This window comes from Notothenia coriiceps, unplaced genomic scaffold (genome assembly GCF_000735185.1).
Source record: "Notothenia coriiceps isolate Sejong01 unplaced genomic scaffold, NC01 NC01_scaffold00011851, whole genome shotgun sequence".
Taxonomy (NCBI): domain Eukaryota; kingdom Metazoa; phylum Chordata; class Actinopteri; order Perciformes; family Nototheniidae; genus Notothenia; species Notothenia coriiceps.
The window spans coordinates 309,254-329,831 of NW_011344552.1; the positions used below are offsets into that span (position 1 = coordinate 309,254).

At 38.6% G+C, this 20,578-nt stretch overlaps 2 protein-coding genes across 2 annotated transcripts in view; one reads left to right on the forward strand and one right to left on the reverse strand.

The window, feature by feature from the left end:
* Window positions 1-4,981, reverse strand: part of necab1 (N-terminal EF-hand calcium binding protein 1) — a 37,454-nt gene extending 32,473 nt beyond the window's left edge. The window contains exons 1-2 of the mRNA XM_010773007.1: window positions 4,630-4,981; window positions 1,950-1,974 (exon numbers count right to left, since the gene is read on the reverse strand). Coding sequence (XP_010771309.1) covers window positions 1,950-1,974; window positions 4,630-4,716 — 112 coding nt within the window. The 5' untranslated portion in view covers window positions 4,717-4,981. The remainder of the gene's footprint in view (window positions 1-1,949; window positions 1,975-4,629) is intronic.
* Window positions 4,982-7,388: 2,407 nt separating this feature from the next.
* tmem64 (transmembrane protein 64) lies at window positions 7,389-19,401 on the forward strand. Its single transcript, XM_010772989.1, has 3 exons — window positions 7,389-8,904; window positions 15,129-15,284; window positions 16,923-19,401. Exons 1-3 carry the CDS (start codon window positions 8,194-8,196, stop codon window positions 17,112-17,114), a joined length of 1,059 nt encoding a protein of 352 aa, XP_010771291.1. The 5' UTR covers window positions 7,389-8,193; the 3' UTR covers window positions 17,115-19,401.
* Window positions 19,402-20,578: the final 1,177 nt, after the last annotated feature.

Consider the following 20,578-nt stretch of genomic DNA (forward strand, 5'->3'; position numbering starts at 1 on the left):
TCTCTGAGGATTTTTTCTTGCTAGATTTGTAAAGGATCAGAGAAAAACACGATGTGGTTTATTTGTGTTGATACCAGCAATTTCATTGTAACTGTGAATACCTTAGCATCGTGTCTCAAACTTTTTCTGTCAGGCCCCCCTATTGAGAAAAAAAAAAGTCGGGCCCCCCCAACACAGAATAGCAGGCTCATGGCGGCGCCAGAGATTTATTTTTAGGGTGGCGTGGGGTAGCTTGAACTTGTTTCATAAGGGTGCTCAAACATTTTGGGTTTCCCATTATTATACAGGGGTAACAGTGCTATTTTTCTATAGGTGGTGTGTGGACGCTCACGTATAGGGGGGCTCCGGGGGCAATGCTCCCCCGGGAAGAATTATTTTAAATATTGGAAGTTAAAAGCATCAATCTGGTGCACTTTGAGACCAAAATGAAGAGATCTATGGATACATTCTCACAACCATTGAAACAGAACTGTCAACAAATTACGTTTTCTTTATGGATATTTTACAAACAACCTTTTAAACTTTACTTTTTTTTTGAGTCATATAGTATTTCATACCTGTTTTTCATTTATTCTTTTATTTTTAATAACTATAATGATCATATAAAGGTGTGCCCTCGGAAAATAATGTTTACATTAAATGGTGACCAAAACGTTTGAGAACCCACGGAGATAACATTGAGAGAGTCCTTAGCTCACTGAGTCCTCAAGTCTGACAGGAGAGGACTCCCTCCTCTCTGTTGTGTTGAAAAAACTCCTTATATTCCGCTGTAGCGCAGCTCGCTAAGCTCCGCAGAAGCTAACAACAACGATCTCGTACCAGTGCGTCTGTCTCGCTCGTCGCGCCACGCACAACCAAAATGGCTCGTTCCACATACACACAGAGCTGAGCTTTAATGAAACACAGAGACCCAGACGTAATAGTACTGTACTGTATCATATTATTTTCGAATCAATAATTTTTCAAATTATGATCTTCTTTTTTTTTTTTTTTATCTGTCATGCCTCTGTGCCCCCCACTTTGGGAACCACTGCCTTACATGATGTGTGAAAGAATGTGTCTGCAGGGTTATATTTTACGACACACGTGAAGGTGACACAAACTGTCAGTCATACAATCAAATGGTGGTCTCATCTTCTATACAGGAACACGTTTGATAGAGGGTGGGAAATCAGATCAACACAAAGTGAGTAATTTCCCCTTGGATCATTCAAAGACAAGTCCATTTTATTTATATAGCCCCACAACAAACAATACCACATTTACGTCGTTAGTTTAGCAATTTGTAGATCACACCCTTTGTCCTTTCTGACCCTTGATGAGGAAAAAAAATGCACACAAATGCAAACCTGTCCATCAGACTGAGACAATTGAACAAATCAGACTAAAAGAGAAAATCTAAATGTAAAGTCTGTGCTGTGTGCCATAACAAGATATTCCTTGATTTAAACTCAGGCTGTCTCTAGTAAACAACTAAATCAACTATTTATTTCTGTGTGTTCTCCCTGTTCAAACTGTATATTATTAAGACCTCCAGCTAAAATAAGTCATTAAGTGTGACTGATGGACATGATAAAAACTGTCTGGCTGTTTACGTTTTTTTTTTTTTTTTTCGTGAATGCACTCAAACTGAACCTTAGTGGGCATGGTCAGTTTCCTGTTTCCATGGAAACTGAAAGAGTTCTAGTAGAAAATCATGATCAGAATTTCATTGAGAAAATAGTTTTTCACTCACATGAGAAAGGAAGGCTTAAAAAAACACAGAGAAATGTGTGTGTGAGTATGTTGGTGTGTGTAAGTGTGAGTGTGTGTGTGTGTGTGTGTGTGTGTGTGTGTGTGTGTGTGTGTGTGTGTGTGTGTGTGTGTGTGTGTGTGTGTGTGTGTGTGTGTGTGTGTGTGTGTGTGTGTGTGTGTGTGTTTCTGCTAAGAGCTTTTTGCATGATATTTACCGTTTTTATCAGCTCTCCGTAAAATCTGAAACAAGAAAAGGGGAAAAGGAGAGACGTCAACAAAATCTTTACATCAAAATTAATAAATGTGTATGTGTGTTTAATAAATGGGGGTGTGTCTGTATGTGTGTATATCATCGATCCCACTCTCAAAAGCAGTGTGTCAATAAATTATTGATAGTGCTGTCCCAGAGTCCAGAGAAGATGAAAGGCAAAGTGGCGATGACCACATCAGCTCTAAAAGGCTCGAAACACATCAAAATAGCATGTCCTACTGTCGCTTCTTATCGAGTTTGTACTTGTGAAGATTGGTCTTTAAGTCCACATACACATTAACACTATGCGATAAATCTGACAGCATAATGTGCAAGATTAACATTTGGAAACGCCATCCTTTCATCTTTGGATTTATAGCTTGGGGGACTTCAGCTCTTCGGTACAATTTGTGAAAAAATGATCTACCCTTCCTCTAGATCTCAGTGTGTTCTGACTTACATCATTTGTTATTTTCTAATCAGTCTTTGTGTCCTATTCTGCTGACCCCAAATTAAAAACTGCTATTAGTCTCTTTCTCTGTACTTTTGATTCATCTCATGTATCTGTAATCTCTATCAATTATCGATTATACCAAATACACAACATGTTGCACATTTCAGCTCCACACTACCTCTTTTTAAATCTGCACAGCTCTCCACTTTGAATATATTATTTGTAATTCTCTCTTTTACTGTACTCAGTTTTCACATATGTATATGTGTGAATGTTGTCTTAATAGTAACTTTTTTTTCTTTCTTTTTTCAAACGACGTATTCTTTTTTTTTTCTATGCATCACTTGCACCGAAGCAAATTCCTCGTATGTGTAAACTAAACTAACACTAAAAACAATTCTGATTCTGGGAAAAAAAATGGTAACACTTCATATTAAGGTACACATGTTCACCATCAACTAGTTGTTAATTAACATGTATATTAGCAGCATATTGGCTCTTTATTAGTCATTATAAAACTCTTATTAATTCCTTATTCTACATGACCATATTCTCCCAGTACTCGGCCATCAGTTAAGAGTTTTTCCATAATAACCCTCTAATTAGTGCTTATTTATTGTAAGGAAGTTGTTCTACATGAGTTTGGGGCTTAATATGCTCAATATGGGCATGATAAGGCAGCAGTACCACAAGAAAGGTCAGGAAAAGTGCTTTATAAATAACTTGTATTACTATTATTATTATTATGTTAATTAACAACTATAGTCGATGGTGACTAAGTGTACCTTAATATAAAATTTAACCAAAAATCTACATATACATATCTTCATTTATCTTGTCCCACAATTGCTCTTCCCGAGGTTTCTTCCATGTTTGGAAAGGAGGGTTGTCCTTCTACGCTGCAAGGGTCTAAAGACAGGTATCTTACGCTTTACACATCGTAAAGACCCCTTTTAAATATTTAAATGTGGGATTTTTCTTTTATTAATTGTAATATTCATGCAAATTATATTGTTGAAAATCATTAAGCTTTGTGTGCTGATTGGATTTAATTCATGCAAATTATATTGTTGAAAATCATTAAGCTTTGTGTGTTGATTGGATTTAATTATACCAGCTCATACTGGTAACTCATCACAAAAAAATGGAAAATGTAGCACCACAAGAGCATGAAAAAAAGGAAGAAGGTCACACATGGAGACACAGTTTATCTTTTAAAGGATGAAACGACTGTTTGGAGTCAGCGTGTGTGTTTAAATGACATGTACCCGTCTGAGCTAGCTATAGGAAATGTCAAGAAAACAACAGAAGCAACAATCTGACGTTGAAACTCGCCTCTAAAGGAAAGCAGTGGTTTCATTCACTGCCAGAAGATAAAGTAACTGCTCATTATCAGCAAGACATTTGATGTTATACGCCATCAACCTTTAATAACTGTTGATTCCCATTCAGGCAGCCAACAGGTTTACTGTCAAAGCTTCTCAAGGGAATGAGAGAGTGGAGGAATGAGGAGGAATATAACGAGGTGGTGGTGGTGGGTGCAGAAGCAGAATGCAGTGCCGTGATATGGATATAAGATGTTATTTCAATCTTGAATTTCTTATTATGTGAGGGACATCTACAAGTGTTGGTAATCCTTATCATCCTTTAAAAAAATGTAGGTTCTTAATATATATAAGGACTTGCCTTACTTGAGCTAGATTTGGCTTTATAAAATGAATAACAGCCTGGCTTTGGTCAAAACCAAGAAGATCTATTATGCTTCATTAATTGGTATTTGGTTTTTGAAAACTGACATAAAAATGGATGGCCAGCCTTTGAAGTCATTACATGATGAATCTAAATTAAGGGTCTGTAAAATCAAATTAATTAATCATATGAACCAAGCGATTTTTCTGCACCCAATATGCATAAAAGGGATCCATTTTAACTTGTGTGATCAAAAAACCTCCACAGGTAACTATTGAAATCACTCAAACATAGCCTACATTTAAAAAGTCAAAATGCTTCTTGAAATGCAACACAAATCAAAATAAAAAATCTGGAAGGAATAATGTTTTTCCCCCTGATTTGTTCTGCTAATATAGGCTTTAGATTGTTAGGTTATCAGAAAAATGCTAATATAGTTCTGTATTATGAAGATGCAATACATTTTGTATTGCAAATAATGATTAAAACATGTTTTACTTACATCAATGAAAATCGACATTCCCTTTTTTAGCTCCATTTCAGCGGTGGGCTCCTCAAACACAGCCTGGACCTCTTCTGAACAATCCATCTTTCAAAATGTAGCTTCAGAAGTGCAGGGGAATGTGTCCGCGTGAACCTCTTATCTGATCAAAGCCAATGGTCAAAAAGAGCGACTGCTTAACTCGGTCAAGTCAGACGGAATAAAAGGCACAACTTCCGGATTAAGGTTTAACACATAACATTTTCGCATCAATACCACGACCAACATATTCTAGATGTTTTTGTCTGCCCTCATTTCGCTACACATGTTTCTGTGTATAGTTTTGACGCTATTGTTTGCATGACTGCCACAAACAACGATACGTTTCCTGAATACGTATGCTTTTATTATGAAAGCTAAGTCACTTAACTTCCTGCCATGTGCTCTGTCGGCTTGCTGCTGTTGTGATGACTGCAAACCATAGACTGTGGTGCAAACATACATTGGAGGAAGCGAAATGTCACTCAAATGCAATTTCAGTATCGCACTTTAGGAAAATAAATCAATAAAAGAAAAATGTACTTTTAATGACAGATAACATATGTCTAGAATCAAACATATCTACCGAATAACAGAAAGCCAAATTAGCAGCAACAAATGTAACGTAGGCTATGCCCAAATAGGAATCCTATAAGCTATACAGATTTATATAGTAGCCTATTATATATTTGTTTCTTTTTAAGAAGGCCAGACAAAAGATAATTTTAGCTTAAGTTAAAGTCCTCTTTGGACTTTGACATTTAGTTAAACAATAATGTGAGGTATTCTCTTCTTCTTCTTCTTTTTCTTATATATGCCTTATATATTCGATCATCTAGCCTACTTAATTTAATGTATTTAGGGTTTCCAAATGTATATGTTCTCCTTTAAGTTGACCAAAGGGTTAGGTAACATGCAGTGGTTGACATAACCACAAAATTCCAAATAGCAAAAAACAAAAACAAGTTCACAACTTTTAATCTTGAAAGAATAATAAAGGGAAAGAAAAACACTTGAGAAAGAAGCACTTACAAACAAATAGCTTTACTTGTGTAACAGTTTGCCCCTCAGATGTTAAACCTGTTGATCTTGTCAGACCAGATTGTTGTCAAGCCTGCATGATGTTCCACATGTAGTCTATACACATACATCAATGCAACTCATGAATAAACCCTGCAAATGGATTGGTTGTAAAACTGTGCAACAGTTCCATCTAGTGGAGTGTTAAAGCAGCACTGCTATCTTCAATCTCAACACAAAAACTAATTGAATATAAGCATTTGGTGTAGTATAATCTATCTGTATGTACTACTTCAAAATGAAAGCTTTTCAGGAAGCCGAGGCAACTTTTTAGGGACAGCTATAAAAAAAACTCTTACCAACAGCTGGGAGTCAGGCGGTGAGCAGTGTGCATGAATGCACGCATTGTCTGCTCCACTCCCCATTATGAATTTATGATGAGCATACCAAGCAGGGAGATAACCCCCAGGCTAATACTTTACTGTATGCTCTCAGAAATACAGGAGAATATGAATGCAAACTCTGCTACACATTTATTGTTCTAAATTGATCAAGTAGAATTCAATTTTGTATGTGATATGATTTCTGTAAATAATTGATGACCATATATTGTCTATATGTAAAACATTGTACAAATATATTCATGAACTGCTCCTATAGCCTACAATTTTAAAAAGAATGGACTTTGTTTCGTTTTTTGCACTTTTTGTTACTATACTCCATTTTAAAGGAACATTGTACTCATTCATTTGAAGGCTGATTTGTGTCTTTAGTGAAGTTGTATGTTGTGTTATTTTTAAAGCCTACATAAGCAAACAATCTAAGTATCTTCCACCACTGCTACCTTATTGATAATCGATAATAATTTAATCTAAATAATAATGGTAGTTGTTAGTGGAAACGCATATGATAGCAGTGTCTGACAGACGAAATTATTAATAAAATGTAATGATGATGTATTTGTTTTTTTGTTTTGCAAATGTGCTGGTGTGTATACTTAATTGTACGTATACAAGTAGTAAATTTTTTACTGGTGAGAAAGTGATGAGCTATCACATGAATTGTATTTTGAATATGTTTGAGTATCTAACAGCAGCACTGATAGATTAGGGTTATGCCAAAAAGTAAGGCAAAGTCCCAAAGACATGAGTTGTCCTTTTATGTATTCCATAATAGCAGACATTTTTTCCCCAACAGTAACCGCATTACTTGAATAACAGCATTGCAATATTTTGAGACACGCCTCTGGTAACTTTAACACTTTTATCTCAGTATATCAATATAACAATTATACCAAACAAATACAGAGGGAGTGTTTCTACTTTTGTCCCTTTTGGATTAATTCCTTAATATTTGTTAAAGGAACTAAATTATATTGATGCAACTTTCTGGTGGAGTAGTTTACATCCAAATAATTAATAATTCTGTTGTATGCTTCTTTAAACGTACATCATTTAGAGGAATATTACGAGCAGCCTATAGATTATAACTTATTCAACAACCAAACAAAAGAAGCTCAAATAAAGCCGTTACAATAAACTCAAGCTCCACCATCAAACTACCCCATCCATAATTGATAATTGATCCAAAACAAACACAATTTGTCGTGGAACCCCGTAAAATAAATCTCGCGATGACAGCAGTAGCGCTCTGATTGGACGAGAACGTCAAACGGTCGGTCACGTGGACATCGAGGGTCACTTGGCATTCTGGGACACAAACAGTGGTCGGTATGAAAAGCTTTATAACCGCGTCAACAGCAGCAGTTTCTATCCACTGTGGAAGAAGGAAGGCGACCGGAGAAACAACAACAGCCAGCAAACAGAGAAAGAGATAACTGTATTTCTTTATCCGGTGTCTGCGGCTTGTTTGTCGCTCTGTTGTCCGAGAGAAGCAGCATATGAGGAGGCCAGCGACGGTGGTTTAGTCCCTGAGATGCAACGGTGGACTTTGTTCAGGCAGTGAGCTAGTTAGCTAACGGCCAGCAGTAAGTTAGCCGTGCTGTGATTAATGCTAACTCCTTAACGTTAGCTGGACGGCAATGGTGGTGGAGTCTTAAAAGTTGATGATCTCGCAATATTTCGCTTCTGTTCATCTCAGTCTAAAGAAGAGTTTTTTTTCACTCTCAGTTTTCCTGAACTGACAGCTCCCTCCGTCCATTCATTCGGCTGTCCTGAGCCGAGAACAACTCTGAATATGGCGAGGGTTTCACACCGAGACTACAAAACTGGCGCTTTTAAATCACTGGACTGGCACGTTGCCCAGCTAGTGTACCCAAGATAAACATTGTTAAATTGGAAAATTCATCAAATGGCCAAGGAGAGTGACGGATTTCATGTGTATGTCTCACTGCATGCAAAGGGTTACCACTGCTAAATGCTTATAGACCCTTTCCTCTGTTGAAGCTCAACACATTGATAACTCTAGACATGGACTTGCCCTGGATGTAAAGACTGTCTGGAAATCTCAAACGTCACAGCTGTGTGAGCCTTGCTGCTGGTCCCCAGAGCTTATTTGAGGGCCAACATGTCAATGTCAGGGTCCACGACTGTGCAGCTTTTCACCAAGCTTGTCAAGCATGCAGTGGGCAAGGCAGAGATTCAGCTGAACCGCTGGCTGCAGAGGACTGCCACAGATGACTGTGACAAAATTGACATACTGATATGCAGCGCCTTCGATGAGACAGGGGCCAGCATTGGAAAGTCAGATGGAGACCCTGAGGTTATCTGTGACTCAGGGGGATCGACCTTCAGCAACAGTGGAGAGTTCAGACACCCATGCTGTATCACCACCTTTTGCTTCAAGAGTGCCCTGCTGGCCTGCGTCCTGACTGCTGTGTGCTTCTCCTCAGTTGCACTGGTTCGCCAATACCTCAAGGACCTCCTGCTCTGGGTGGAGAGCTTGGATAGCCTCGTCGGAGCCTTGCTGTTTATAGTTGGTTTGATTATCGTGTCTTTCCCGTGTGGATGGGGGTATATTGTTCTTAATGTTGCAGCTGGCTACCTCTACGGCTTTGTGCTGGGCATGGGACTTGTTATGGTGGGAGTTTTAATAGGTACTTTCATGGCACACCTGGTGTGCAAACGACTATTGACTGACTGGGTGCTGAACAAAGTTGGGAACAGTGAACAGCTCAGTGCTGTCATACGAGTGGTGGAGGGAGGAAGTGGACTCAAAGTTGTGGCCTTAGCAAGACTCACCCCAATACCATTTGGGCTCCAAAATGCAGTTTTCTCGGTGAGTATGAATTACTGCATTACTAACAGAGATCCAACCAAACAATTTTATTTTTGTATTTCTTAAAGTTCACCCATTATGCAAAGTCCACTTTTTCATGTCTGTTATACACAAACATGTGTCCCCTCTGTGTAAACAGATTCTGAAGGTTTCAGGAAAAAAAAGATTTGCTCACTTTTTGTCCTGATCCATTTATATGAAAACCTGTCTGGAAATTAGCTGATCAGATTTCGGCCACTTTATGATGTCATAAAGGTTTTTTGTCTTGTGTGACCATTAGCCAATCACCAACCAAGGTAACCCCCCCCACCTTATCACCTGAATATCCTCCTAGAGCACCATTGAGTTATTTTTAACCAAATATCTCACAGAGGGGCGTGGGGAGTGGCTCCTTATTTTCATCTAAAGTAACAGACAGAGAATCAGCACTTTTGAAACGGGGCTGAAACCGAGGGGATTATGGGATGCTGCAATGCATGATCTGTTTGGTGTTTGGAGCCAAACACTTCAGAGACATGATTTGTATATATCTGAGACCTATAATGAAGTAATGAAAAACAGTATAATAGGGGACCTTTAACTTTGCTTTTTTCTTGATGAACTGTTCTGTCTATAAAATGGCAGAAACAGTGAAACAAGGTGGTGCCTTTAATGGTCTAATCTAACCCTATCGATTAATAGTAAACTCATATGGATTTGAGCAGAAAGGTCACAGCAATGCACCAGCAAAGAGGCAAACTCATTAACCCCTAGAGGATGGTTCAACAATTACTTGCAGTCATGAGAAACAAACCTGTGACCTTTTAGATTTTTAGAAATAAATCATTTTCTTTTTTGCTGGACCAACCTAGCACACTAGGGAAATCACAACCGCACAGAAAATAGCGTCAAGTAAGAGACCGGGAGTATGTAGAATTTCATCATTTTAGTTCTGATGAATTTTGGACATAGTAGATGACCTGTTCATTTAATATTCAAGAGGTTACAGTCAAGTAGGAAATAAATATAAGGGAAATCTTCAGAGAATCAAGATGGATTTTTCTTGTAGAAGAAAAAACCATTCCTATTAAATGGATTATATTGTAGCCTAAGGACTGAACTATCAATATACCATTTTTAAGTCTTACTTTTGGTTTTCATATTTGGAGCAATGCTTTTTTCCCGAATTAAATAATGATCTGATGATGATAATGTTGACAAAACCATGGACATCTTTGTTTTCCTGTAAGTATACATCCTCAGCCATTTGTCTAGGCAATGTGATCTACATTATAGCGCTAAGCAGTTCCAGGATATTGCTTTCACCTGCACTCCCACGTTTAACCTGAAGCCCTTGACCTTCATACATGGCATGAATAATTTATACTCGCTGATTACCCTTCTCAGTCAACTCATTGATACATCCAAATGAAAAAAAGCCTTGAGGGATGTGTGACTGTGTAGTAGGACGTCAGCTGGGAGGTCATGCAAACTGAAAAATTTTATGCCAGTGGTAATTGAATGATTAATGAAGAATCCTGACCTGCGGGCGAACTTGATGTTATGTAGCTTTTCAGGCCTGGCTCTGTAGAGTATTTCAAGCTATACTGCTGCTAAAAAGCTCTTATCACTGTCTAGCACCAGATTATATCATATCTCTCACAAGTTGCAACCATTAGTCGAATAATCGATTGGTTAAACATCAGAATATAATCCATTGGCTACTTTTCTATCAAATTAAACTGCTTTTTTTTTTTTAGACAAATTAAGACACCTTGGACTTTGAAAAACCAGGAAGGACATTTGTCAATATTTACAGAAATAGACCAAACACGTTATCTATTCATGTAGAAAAAAATCTAATCAGAATAATCAATAACGGAAATAACCATTAGTTGCAGCCCTTTTCACAAGTCCCACATTTTCCGATTGAGTGGTGTTACATTTGTGTTCTAAAAACATATTCACATGGTATTTTTTAAATATTAAAACTGAAAGGCTTCAAAAGGTTGAAACTTCAATGTCCTGGAGCTGCACTAACAGCAAAATGGTATCCGGTTTTAAAAATAGGGAATGTGTTTTAAGTGGTAGCCTGTTGAGTTTTGAAATGCCTTCTTCGTACATTGAGACACAAACAAACATTCTGACCGAACAAAGCTCCGTCTAGGATGAAATATTCTCCATCTTAAGATAGTTTTCAGAGTCAGTTTGTTGGCTATTTCATCAATACCTATGCAAACACATATTTTCTGCTTTAAAAAATCAGGCTTTTATAATTGAGTCTCATTCAATGCATTACTTTTATAAATACAGAGATATAACTTGCATTAAAAATAAATATGTAAAAAAGTTCAGTTAATTCAGGCTATATTGGAATTCATCTTTACTTAGACATCACATTTCAAAAGCAAAAAGCACTGTTTAAAATATTTAACATCCCAGTAAGAAGTGGGGATAAAATGCGTTCAATGTCATCGTATTTCATAGATTCTATTTGAGAGCATTAGTAACGTTTCTGTTGTTTTGAATATTGCACTTTATTATTGGTCAAATATCTGGGGAGGAGAGAATACAATTATTGTTGAAGGCAGAAACCAGCAGCAGCACAAATATCCAGGCGTGGATCCAAAGAGCTTTTAAAGGCATTTCTAGCTGAGAGCGTTCAGGAGTTGATGCTCAGGCCTGAGGCAGGAAAAGGGAAATAAGATGACGTAAGTGAGATTCACAAGCACAGTAATTGCATGTTGCAAAAACCAGTTAGCGTTCTGTGATACTGATTTACTTGGACATATCTCAGGAGATTTGGTATTTGGCTTTGGCCTTTGACCGCTCTATATTTCGCACTCGCAACCAGCCTAAAATAAACACTCACTATATGCAATTCATTCAAAATATCTCAAATGTTGCAGAGCTTTATTCGCCCATCTTTGGTCAATTTTGACGCTATAAATGCTAGAAGACTGCGATTGATTTGCAATGAGTCAGGGCCTGACCCTGTGAGTGCTTTTGAAAATGAGAGAGAATGTCTTCAACATACAGCTGGGAATGAAATTCAGGGTTGAGTTTAAGCTTCGGGCTGAACGTGAGACTCTTTGTGATGCTAAAGATGACTGATTCCTCTGTCATAGTCCAGCACTACATATACAGTTCTTCTGTTTTCACGGTTGTCTTTTGCGTGACTTACTTAAACGGCTTCTGTTCGTTGTTGATTCATACTCTTGGCCTCCTGGGTTGTTACATTACTCTGTGTCCAAAGGTTGTGATGTGTCACTCGTGCAAGGATCATGGCTTTAGCTTTAACAGTTGTCACAGCCTTTAACTCGCTGTTTCATTCTGCAGAGGTGAAAATGAGATGAAAGGGACAGACTGTTTACACTGAGTTGCCCAGCTGCTGCCACTGTCACTGGAATTATTGGTGCTCCACAATCAGTTTCCTGGGGTGAAATTTAAAAGGCTGGCTAATTGACAGAACAGTGAAATGCTGCTTTTGCTCTGGGTTGTTTTTTTCCTACAAAAGCCAGCAAACAATCACCTAATGAAAAAGGACGTTGGCTTTCAAATGGCTCAACCTCAACTGCTCAGAACTGGGTCATATTTGGTTGTATGCCAGTTTGCATTTGTCATATTTCCTTTGGATAGTTTCAATTTATGACAGCTGTTTGCATTTGGAAATGCAGCTTCTCTGTTTTTGACTTTTGAGAATGCTTTCAGCTTTACAGGTTCAAACACATAAAGGGCCAGGTTAACCAACTTAACCCTTTTAGAATTACCTATAACAGTGCAATAAAATACTTGGCCATTGTATCAAATCATTGTAGTTTTTCTTTTTATTATTGACCCTACATCTTGGCCTAATATTTGGCCTGAGTTGATTTGGATGGCTAATATTGCTTTAAAATCACATATAACGTCTTGATTTCCATATATCAAGGGGCAACGTGATTAATCTAGTTTCCAAACCAAGTTTCAGCCCATTGTTTAGCTGTCCAGACACAACTATGTACTCTCACCGCTCTCATTGTCTAGATCATTGCTCGTTTATAAGTCTCAGGAGTCGGTAGAGACTTAAACAGGAGCTAAAACAAGAGTAAATATTATCATTATTAGAAGTAAACCTTCATTCAAGGTTGGTGGGACTGGAGAAAATGAAGTTGTCAACTCCTCGCACGAACCTCATAGTCGAACTCTGAAGGTCGGAGCAGAGCCTCTCACCTGGGGGTTGAGCTGCTGCTGCTGCCAGGAGCAGAGGAGCAGGCTAATGAGCTGAGTCCCATAGTCTGCTGCCTCCTCTCTTCCTTTTGGCCTCCTGCCTTCAGGGAGTTCAAACCCAGCTCTCCTAACTCTATACCTTGCAATTCATCATACCTTGTCGTTCATTATGAAGCCTGGCTGATAATGAATCTTTATTATCTTATTCTCCACAATAAAAGGTCAAGCTGCCCGTGGTGAGGTACTTTATGGACCCCACTGTGGAGTTATGTGTTGTCTGCTCTGCCCTTGGTAAGCATTTTCTTTGGATGAGGCTGCATTTCACCGTGCCCTCTGCCTCTTTCTGCTGAAGTGGACGGTGCTACATTATAGCGGGTAACCTAAAACCACACCAAGAATGCAGTAGTTAGCAAAACATTGGGATGGCTAAGGAAAAAAATTGAGAATCCTTTGTGCACAAAGCGGGCATATTCAAGTCGGCGTGTGCATTTTATTACATGAAATCCCTGCTCGCTGGCCTGGGTCCATCCTGTTGTCATAAAGGGCTCATGAACCGATGAATTAGTAATTTCCTCGTGTGATTTACAGGACCCTAACTACAGGGCAGATGTGTTTGTGCAGCCAGTACTTACACACTGTTCCTCATCCTACACTTTAAAGGGTAAACCCTGCGCATGTCCAGATAAAAATCAAAAGCGCATTACAGAAGGAATCCTACATTTACTATGCAGTCAAGATACACTACTCTTGTTTTTGTTTACGAGCACAAACTCAGATCTGCTTTGCTGTTCTGAATAAATCAGGTCAAGCTGAGGATGGGGTGTTTTTTCACTTGAATTTGCAATTTATCTTGATACACGGGCTTGCAGAAGCGAGTGGGAGGTTCAGTGGGAATTCTCTGCGCAGTTATAAAAATACCGACCAGCCCTTCCCTGGTCGTATAAGACGGCTGCATACGCTACATGCCTCGGTGGGAAGAGACTTCTGAGGACAGTTGCTTTACAACTCAGGGATGATAGCTGAGAGAAAGAGAGTGCATTCTTCTCCTGCTCTCACAGGCTCACATGTCATATCTCAGAGATCAGCTGAAGGCCTTTTGAACATGTTGACAAATGGTGTGGACACATCACTGCTTGTCTTTCAAGGAGAAAAGCCTTTTACATGATTATGTGGAGAAAAAACTGCACAACTACCAAGTCAGGATAAAAACTTGATAATATGGTCTGGATTGGCCAGGTTTTCATAACGCACTTTTCCTATAAAGTGTAAGCCAGACTCTTATCAGTGTGTAGGATGAGTGGGTTTAGGATGTATCAAAAGGAGGCAACACTTAATTGTACCTCCTTGTAGTATGAACCAGGCAGTGTCTTTCAGGAAAACGCTGCTATCAGCCACGGTGCACAGTGCCAAGGTCGCATCCTCACTTAGCTGCTGATGTCATCATTTGATCAAGGGTGATGGCAAAGGAGACCCATGTTTATTTCTTGGTGGAGGTACTGCGATATGAAATGAGACACTGAGCTGCACGTGTGATATGTTCAAAGTACATTTACAAGATGGCACAGGGATCATGAAGACTATTTTTGAGGCTCAAAATTACAATTTTTGCAGCTACTCTCCAAAATGACATTTATAGTGGTAAACATTTTGTTTATTTCTCATCGGATATTACACATATTCTTGTCAAAGTATTACTGACCCTGTCTTTAACCTGGTTCCAGTTTTTACTTAACTTTAAATGTCCGAACCTTTGTTGGCAAACTGAAATGTTGAGTGAGGTATTTAGCCTCGCTCTTTGAATTATAAGTTTAGGTTCTTAAATATTTGTATCTTGTGTTATTTGATTTATTTGAAATATAAACAGTTTTAACAATGGAACGCGTAGGACCACTACAACGATTAGACCTTAACCCTAGTCTTAATTCAGCACAATAGGGGCTGTTGAACAACGGCATTGTAGTACTACAGCAGATGTGTTCCACTGTGCTTTGTTCTCTTATTAGAAGGTCTTTATAACATGTTCCTCTTTTCTTTAGATCACAGACGTGTCCTTGCCAAATTACCTGGTGGCCTCCTCTGTGGGTCTGTTGCCCACTCAGCTTCTCAACTCGTACCTGGGCACCACGCTCCGCACCATGGAGGACGTGATCGCTGAGCAGAGCGTCAGCGGGTACTTCGTCTTCAGCCTGCAGGTCAGCTGCCGGTCACAAAGGAAGCATTTATCAAACTCTCTCTCTGTTTATCTTGACATTGTTTATCTTTACATTTACAAACATTACCGTTCGCACATACCTCTCAGTGTTAAACAACTTGTGTAATATATTCCTAACTTGCATATACAGTTAGATGTTTTTGAAATAGTTTTGCTGTTACACGTGGTCTTACACACCCTTACAACCTATAGCAGTCAAACCATGTTGATCAATTTAAATGTATAATTGACTAAAGTTATTTAGATTTTGAACAAACCCCTGCCATGTGCTTTGGGTCATTTTTTAGGGAGAAATACATTTTTTGATATTTTTTGATATTGATATCATATTCTACCCATTCAATGAGCCCTTCACAAGAGGAATAAGCACAGTAAACCTGAAAGGTACCTTTTTTATGAGCGTCTCCATGGCCACCATTTGCTTTAATTTTTTTTATTTTGAATCTTCTCTCGCCGAGGAAGCATGGAAAAGGCATTTTTCTCTTCTTTTTTGAATTGAAGATACAAATCTCAACAAGTCTGGTTTTTAAAAGTCTGTTTTTAAACTTGTCCTGGTTTGACCCACATCATTGAGGCACATGTTTGCTTGGTGCTTTTTTCCCCCTTCCTTGTATTTAAAACAGACATCTTACTCAGCATGTCAAACCGTATCCTAGGACAAACGAGCCTCAACATTTCCCCCTCCCCTAAGTCTTCAGTTACATAACCGTCTAGAGTGCTAATTCCAAGCCTTGTGTAGTAATGCTAAAAATGCCCCTACTTCTGTTCAGCTCAGTCAAAGGTCATTTGAGTCTCTCACCACGCCTCCAACAGCTGTTGAGCTTCTTTATATCCTCGGTGCTACGGCATTATGGGTAGGTGCAGTTTTGACACATTAGCAGAGGTCAAGGCCAAGGGTCAGTTTAACATCAAGTAGGCGTCAGGTTCTCCTGCAGAACTGAAAGCTGTTGCTCCTAATCGACAACTGGCCTTAATCAGGAGGAAGCTTGAACACTGGTGGTGGGAAACCAGATTATCTCTGACTGTTCTTACCGTCTTAGGCTTCACGTTTCTCCGGTGTTAAGATGTCTACTATTGCTAACTCTTGTCAAGAAAAGGTATAATTGTCTAATGAATAATCACACAAACCTTGTTTCAATCACGTATTTTAAGTGCATTTCGAAGTATTTTCTAAGAAGAGCTATACCCAAATGACAAAACTCCATATCACTTTCTCTACTGCGCAGACATTTTTTATCAGTTGTTTGAGAAAGCAAAAACTTGCTGACATGAATACAAAAATGTAACTTATCCACTTGAAACAAATTCCCAGAGACCTCATACCAAGGAATTGTGTTTGAACCGTCTACTTTTCCCGTTAACTGGTGGATTACAGTCATGCGTTGGCTTTACTAGCATCACTAGCATACATGAAAGAAACTACCCTGTTAACCAATCATTTGCTCCAAACCAGTTCATGGAAAACAACAACTGCATTACTTTATGACACCCTTTCAACTTTCGCCTGCAATTTTTGTGAAAATGAGTCGGAGCTATTGAGTCTGATGTATTGTCATGTACAGATGTTATGTGTGTGTCAAACAAAAACCCTGACTTTCCTCCGTGTTTTCCTCTGCAGATCGTCATCAGCATCGGCCTGATGTTCTACGTGGTGCACCGGGCGCAGGTAGAGCTCAACGCCGCCATCGCCGCCTGCCAGATGGAGCTGAAATCGTCGCACATGAACGGCTCGTCCACCAATCACAGCGGCTTCACCTACTGCAGCAAGAGAGCGGCGGCCGGCAGCGGAAACTGCATCAACGTGGTGTGACCTACCACTCAGTCGCTGAATTGTAAGACTTCAGAGCCCCTCTATGTTTAGACGGTGTCTGAAATGTTTTCGGGGGGTTTATAATTTCCAAAATCTTCTTCTAGCAACACTATGGAGAAAAACCCTGAAAGTGTACATCCTTAGTCGGTACGATGTTTTAGATGTGTAGACCACGCAACCTTTAAGAAACGGTGCTGATGGAAGATGCTACACATCTTGTTGGAGGTTTTTTTTCTTTCTTTTTTTTAAGGCACTTCTCAACCTATTAACTTAGTTTACTTTGTTATAGGAGTTGTCAATGAAATGATGATATTTAGAGATTTAAGAGGTGGCTAAATGAGTGAGTCCGTACAAACAATAACTCTAGGCATTAACTGCCTGCTAACACCATGAATGTGCAATCTGGAGCTTTCTAGAGAACCAAGGAATTTCCATTTCAGTGTCAAAGAAATGCCAACCTATGCACCTTTCACTTCATCCGTTTTTATTTGACTCAAGCTATTTATGATCTGCATCCAGTGCTAATTCACGGTACAAATAATAAGGGCCTTATTACTTTTGTAAAAGAAAATTTGGCTTTTTAGTCCAGTTCCTTTTTTAAGTGTCTTATTTTTGGACTACGGAGAGAGGGGGGAGCTCTCAGCGAGAACTACTTTGTGATTTCTGCTGGCTTCCTACCACATTAGCTGAATCCGCCTTGCCTGCCCGGACATGGTTTTGGCGCTTCTGCAGTTTTTTGATAAGAGCAGCTGGGGAGCAGAGCAGATTTCACAGCACGAAACTCAGGAATGTTTCTGCCAGGAAGGTTGAAGTGATCATCAGCTCCTCGGTAGCACAGACACACGTTCTGCTACACTGCGCCCGGACCGAGATGTCAAGCTTTCCTGTTAATGTTTATATTCATTTTCAATTAGGTTTTACATTTGTTTTTTCGTTATACATCTTTGGCTGTGAGATTATCCATTAGGATTATTATATAATTTGTGTTTAAGATAGTTGACAATTCTGTGCAATACATCAACAAGCGGTGATTTAAATGGCATGAATGTGGTATTTCAGTGCTGAAACCAAACTAATCAGAAATGCTCTAAGCATCAACATAACACAGAGCTGAGTTTATTTAAGGTTTTACTTAGATTCTATGTGAGTAAGCTAGATGAGATAGAGAAGCTGTTATTTTGTATGTGCCATCATTAGGTAAAGCTTATCATGACACTGAGGCTATATGTGACTTCTGACGGACAGTATTTTATTACTTAATGTTAATTATGGACCGGTTCTTTATAATACGACAAAGCTCTCATTCTGTAGGTTCTCTTGCACAGTCCACTAAACAGATGTACATTATTTTCATACAGATACAGTTGGAAGGGGTTTGGTTGCTCAAAAGTTGAAGCTGATGTGTCTCAGAAGCCGACAATCAAACACAACACGGACACTAAGTGATGAATGTGATAATGTTTTTTATTTTTACATGAATTATTGTGATGCTGCTCCTCAGACAAAGTCTGGTTGAGGAATAATAAGGGCTCCTATATGAAATCTTCATCTCTGTGTATTTGTAATGCTGGCACACATTTTAGTTTTTCATTTTTTGTACTAAAGTTTGTTTTTCTTTCTTCAAAGCCAGATTTAATGTTCGCCCTACACATTCCATGCTGTCAGTCCTCTTCAAAGCTGTAGGGTTATTGTCATGCTAAGTGTTGATTGAAAGGGCCCCTTGCTGTCTGATTTTAGCAATAATGTTTGAAAGCAAAAACAATGTGATAGAAATCATGAGATCTGTTGCCAAGTGTTGAGAAGAGCTGTTTACTACGGATGTTGAAGACTGACTCGTGAACATGAGGGAACAAAAACTGCTTTAGAGTTGTTAGTCGAGCCATGTTCGTCTGTAAGGCTGAATATAAATATTACAGGTTATTGTTTCAGTGTTCAACCTGCCTGTTGCCTCCCGCTGCCTCCGACAGATATTTCTGCTGCCACTTGAGTGAAAGAGACACAGAAAAACTCGAGTCCCGAAACATACCGATCCCTCATTGATGTTCAGAGATCAGACCTCTCGTTATTAAAATCTTCTAAATCCAATTTAGACACGTTTTCCAGTTTCTTACTTGAAATGAACGGTTAGGTAGAGAGAGATTAGTTAATTTTATGGCTGCAAGATTTTATCAAATCTAGTCACCATTCATTTTGTTTAACGGCATAGAAATTATTTTGAGTTCTAGCAGTGACCCCACCCTCCAAACAAAATGTGAGTCAATGAAGTCAACGTTATACCACGTTAAATGCAAAAATCTAATCGATGAAACTTGATCAGCCACAAGTTCATTGAGATTTTGAAAACTTGAGATTGTGGGAAAATGAGCAGTGAAGGCGTTCCTCTTAGGTGGTTTCTACTTAACTTAGATATAGTTATGCAACAACTGATTCCTAAGGGAAGTATATTTCATAGACACCCACACAGACCTGCACCTGGGATGTAACTGGACTGTTAAGAGGAGTACAGTGTGATGTCATTAACTCAAAGGTCACGTTTAGGGTCTCGTTCGGTGCTATGAAATGCAATACTTCCCATCTGTATCAAGTGCATTACACATATACTGTATTTTGTAATACAGAGAATTTTACAGTGTATAAATATTGATATTTATCGCTGTACAATGCTTGTTCAGTGTTATTTATGAGAGAAAATAAAACAGACTTTGTTACAAAATGTTGGTTCAGTTTTATTACTTTAATGTTTTTATGTGGTCCACTCCTCTGTTTAATAATTTACATCTCAGGATGACTTATGTAATACAGAGTCAACCTCTCTTGTCTGTAACCTTGTTATTTAAGATGGACTTTAACAGCCTGAAGTGACTGGTATCAGTGGGAAACTCTGAATTCTTGACAGATGTTTTCACAGAAATGTGTTACTTATATCTCAACCATTACATCGCGTACTTTCCCCCTCATCATAACAGCACCCCACATCTTCGCTCGAGGCACTATATTGAGAGATTGTGCAAGTCTTACATGTCTTCTTTAAGACTAGTGAAAGAAAACACCCATAATGCATATGCACGTGTTAATTTGACTTATGTTGTCTTATTTTTATCTGCAGGTTTTTCCCTCTTCTAACCAAACGTAAGCATTAGATAATGTCATGAATGATTATTTAAAAATAAACATTAAGGACTTCTAATACAAACAAATATTGTCCTAATGCAACTTATCAACATGGCAACAATTATGATGAAATCTAACATGTTTTACTCTGTTTATTCTTTCAAATTGTTTGGAATTATTAAACAAAATGTAGTCTTTTCCTCACAGAAATCTACACTACATCAACACCATATGACAAACATGACTATTCTGATGGATTTAAAAAGGGTTTGTTCATACATCATTCTTAGCACTATTTATATAATATTTTATTCATAAAAACATGGCAACATTTTTTATTTCAAAATATTTGT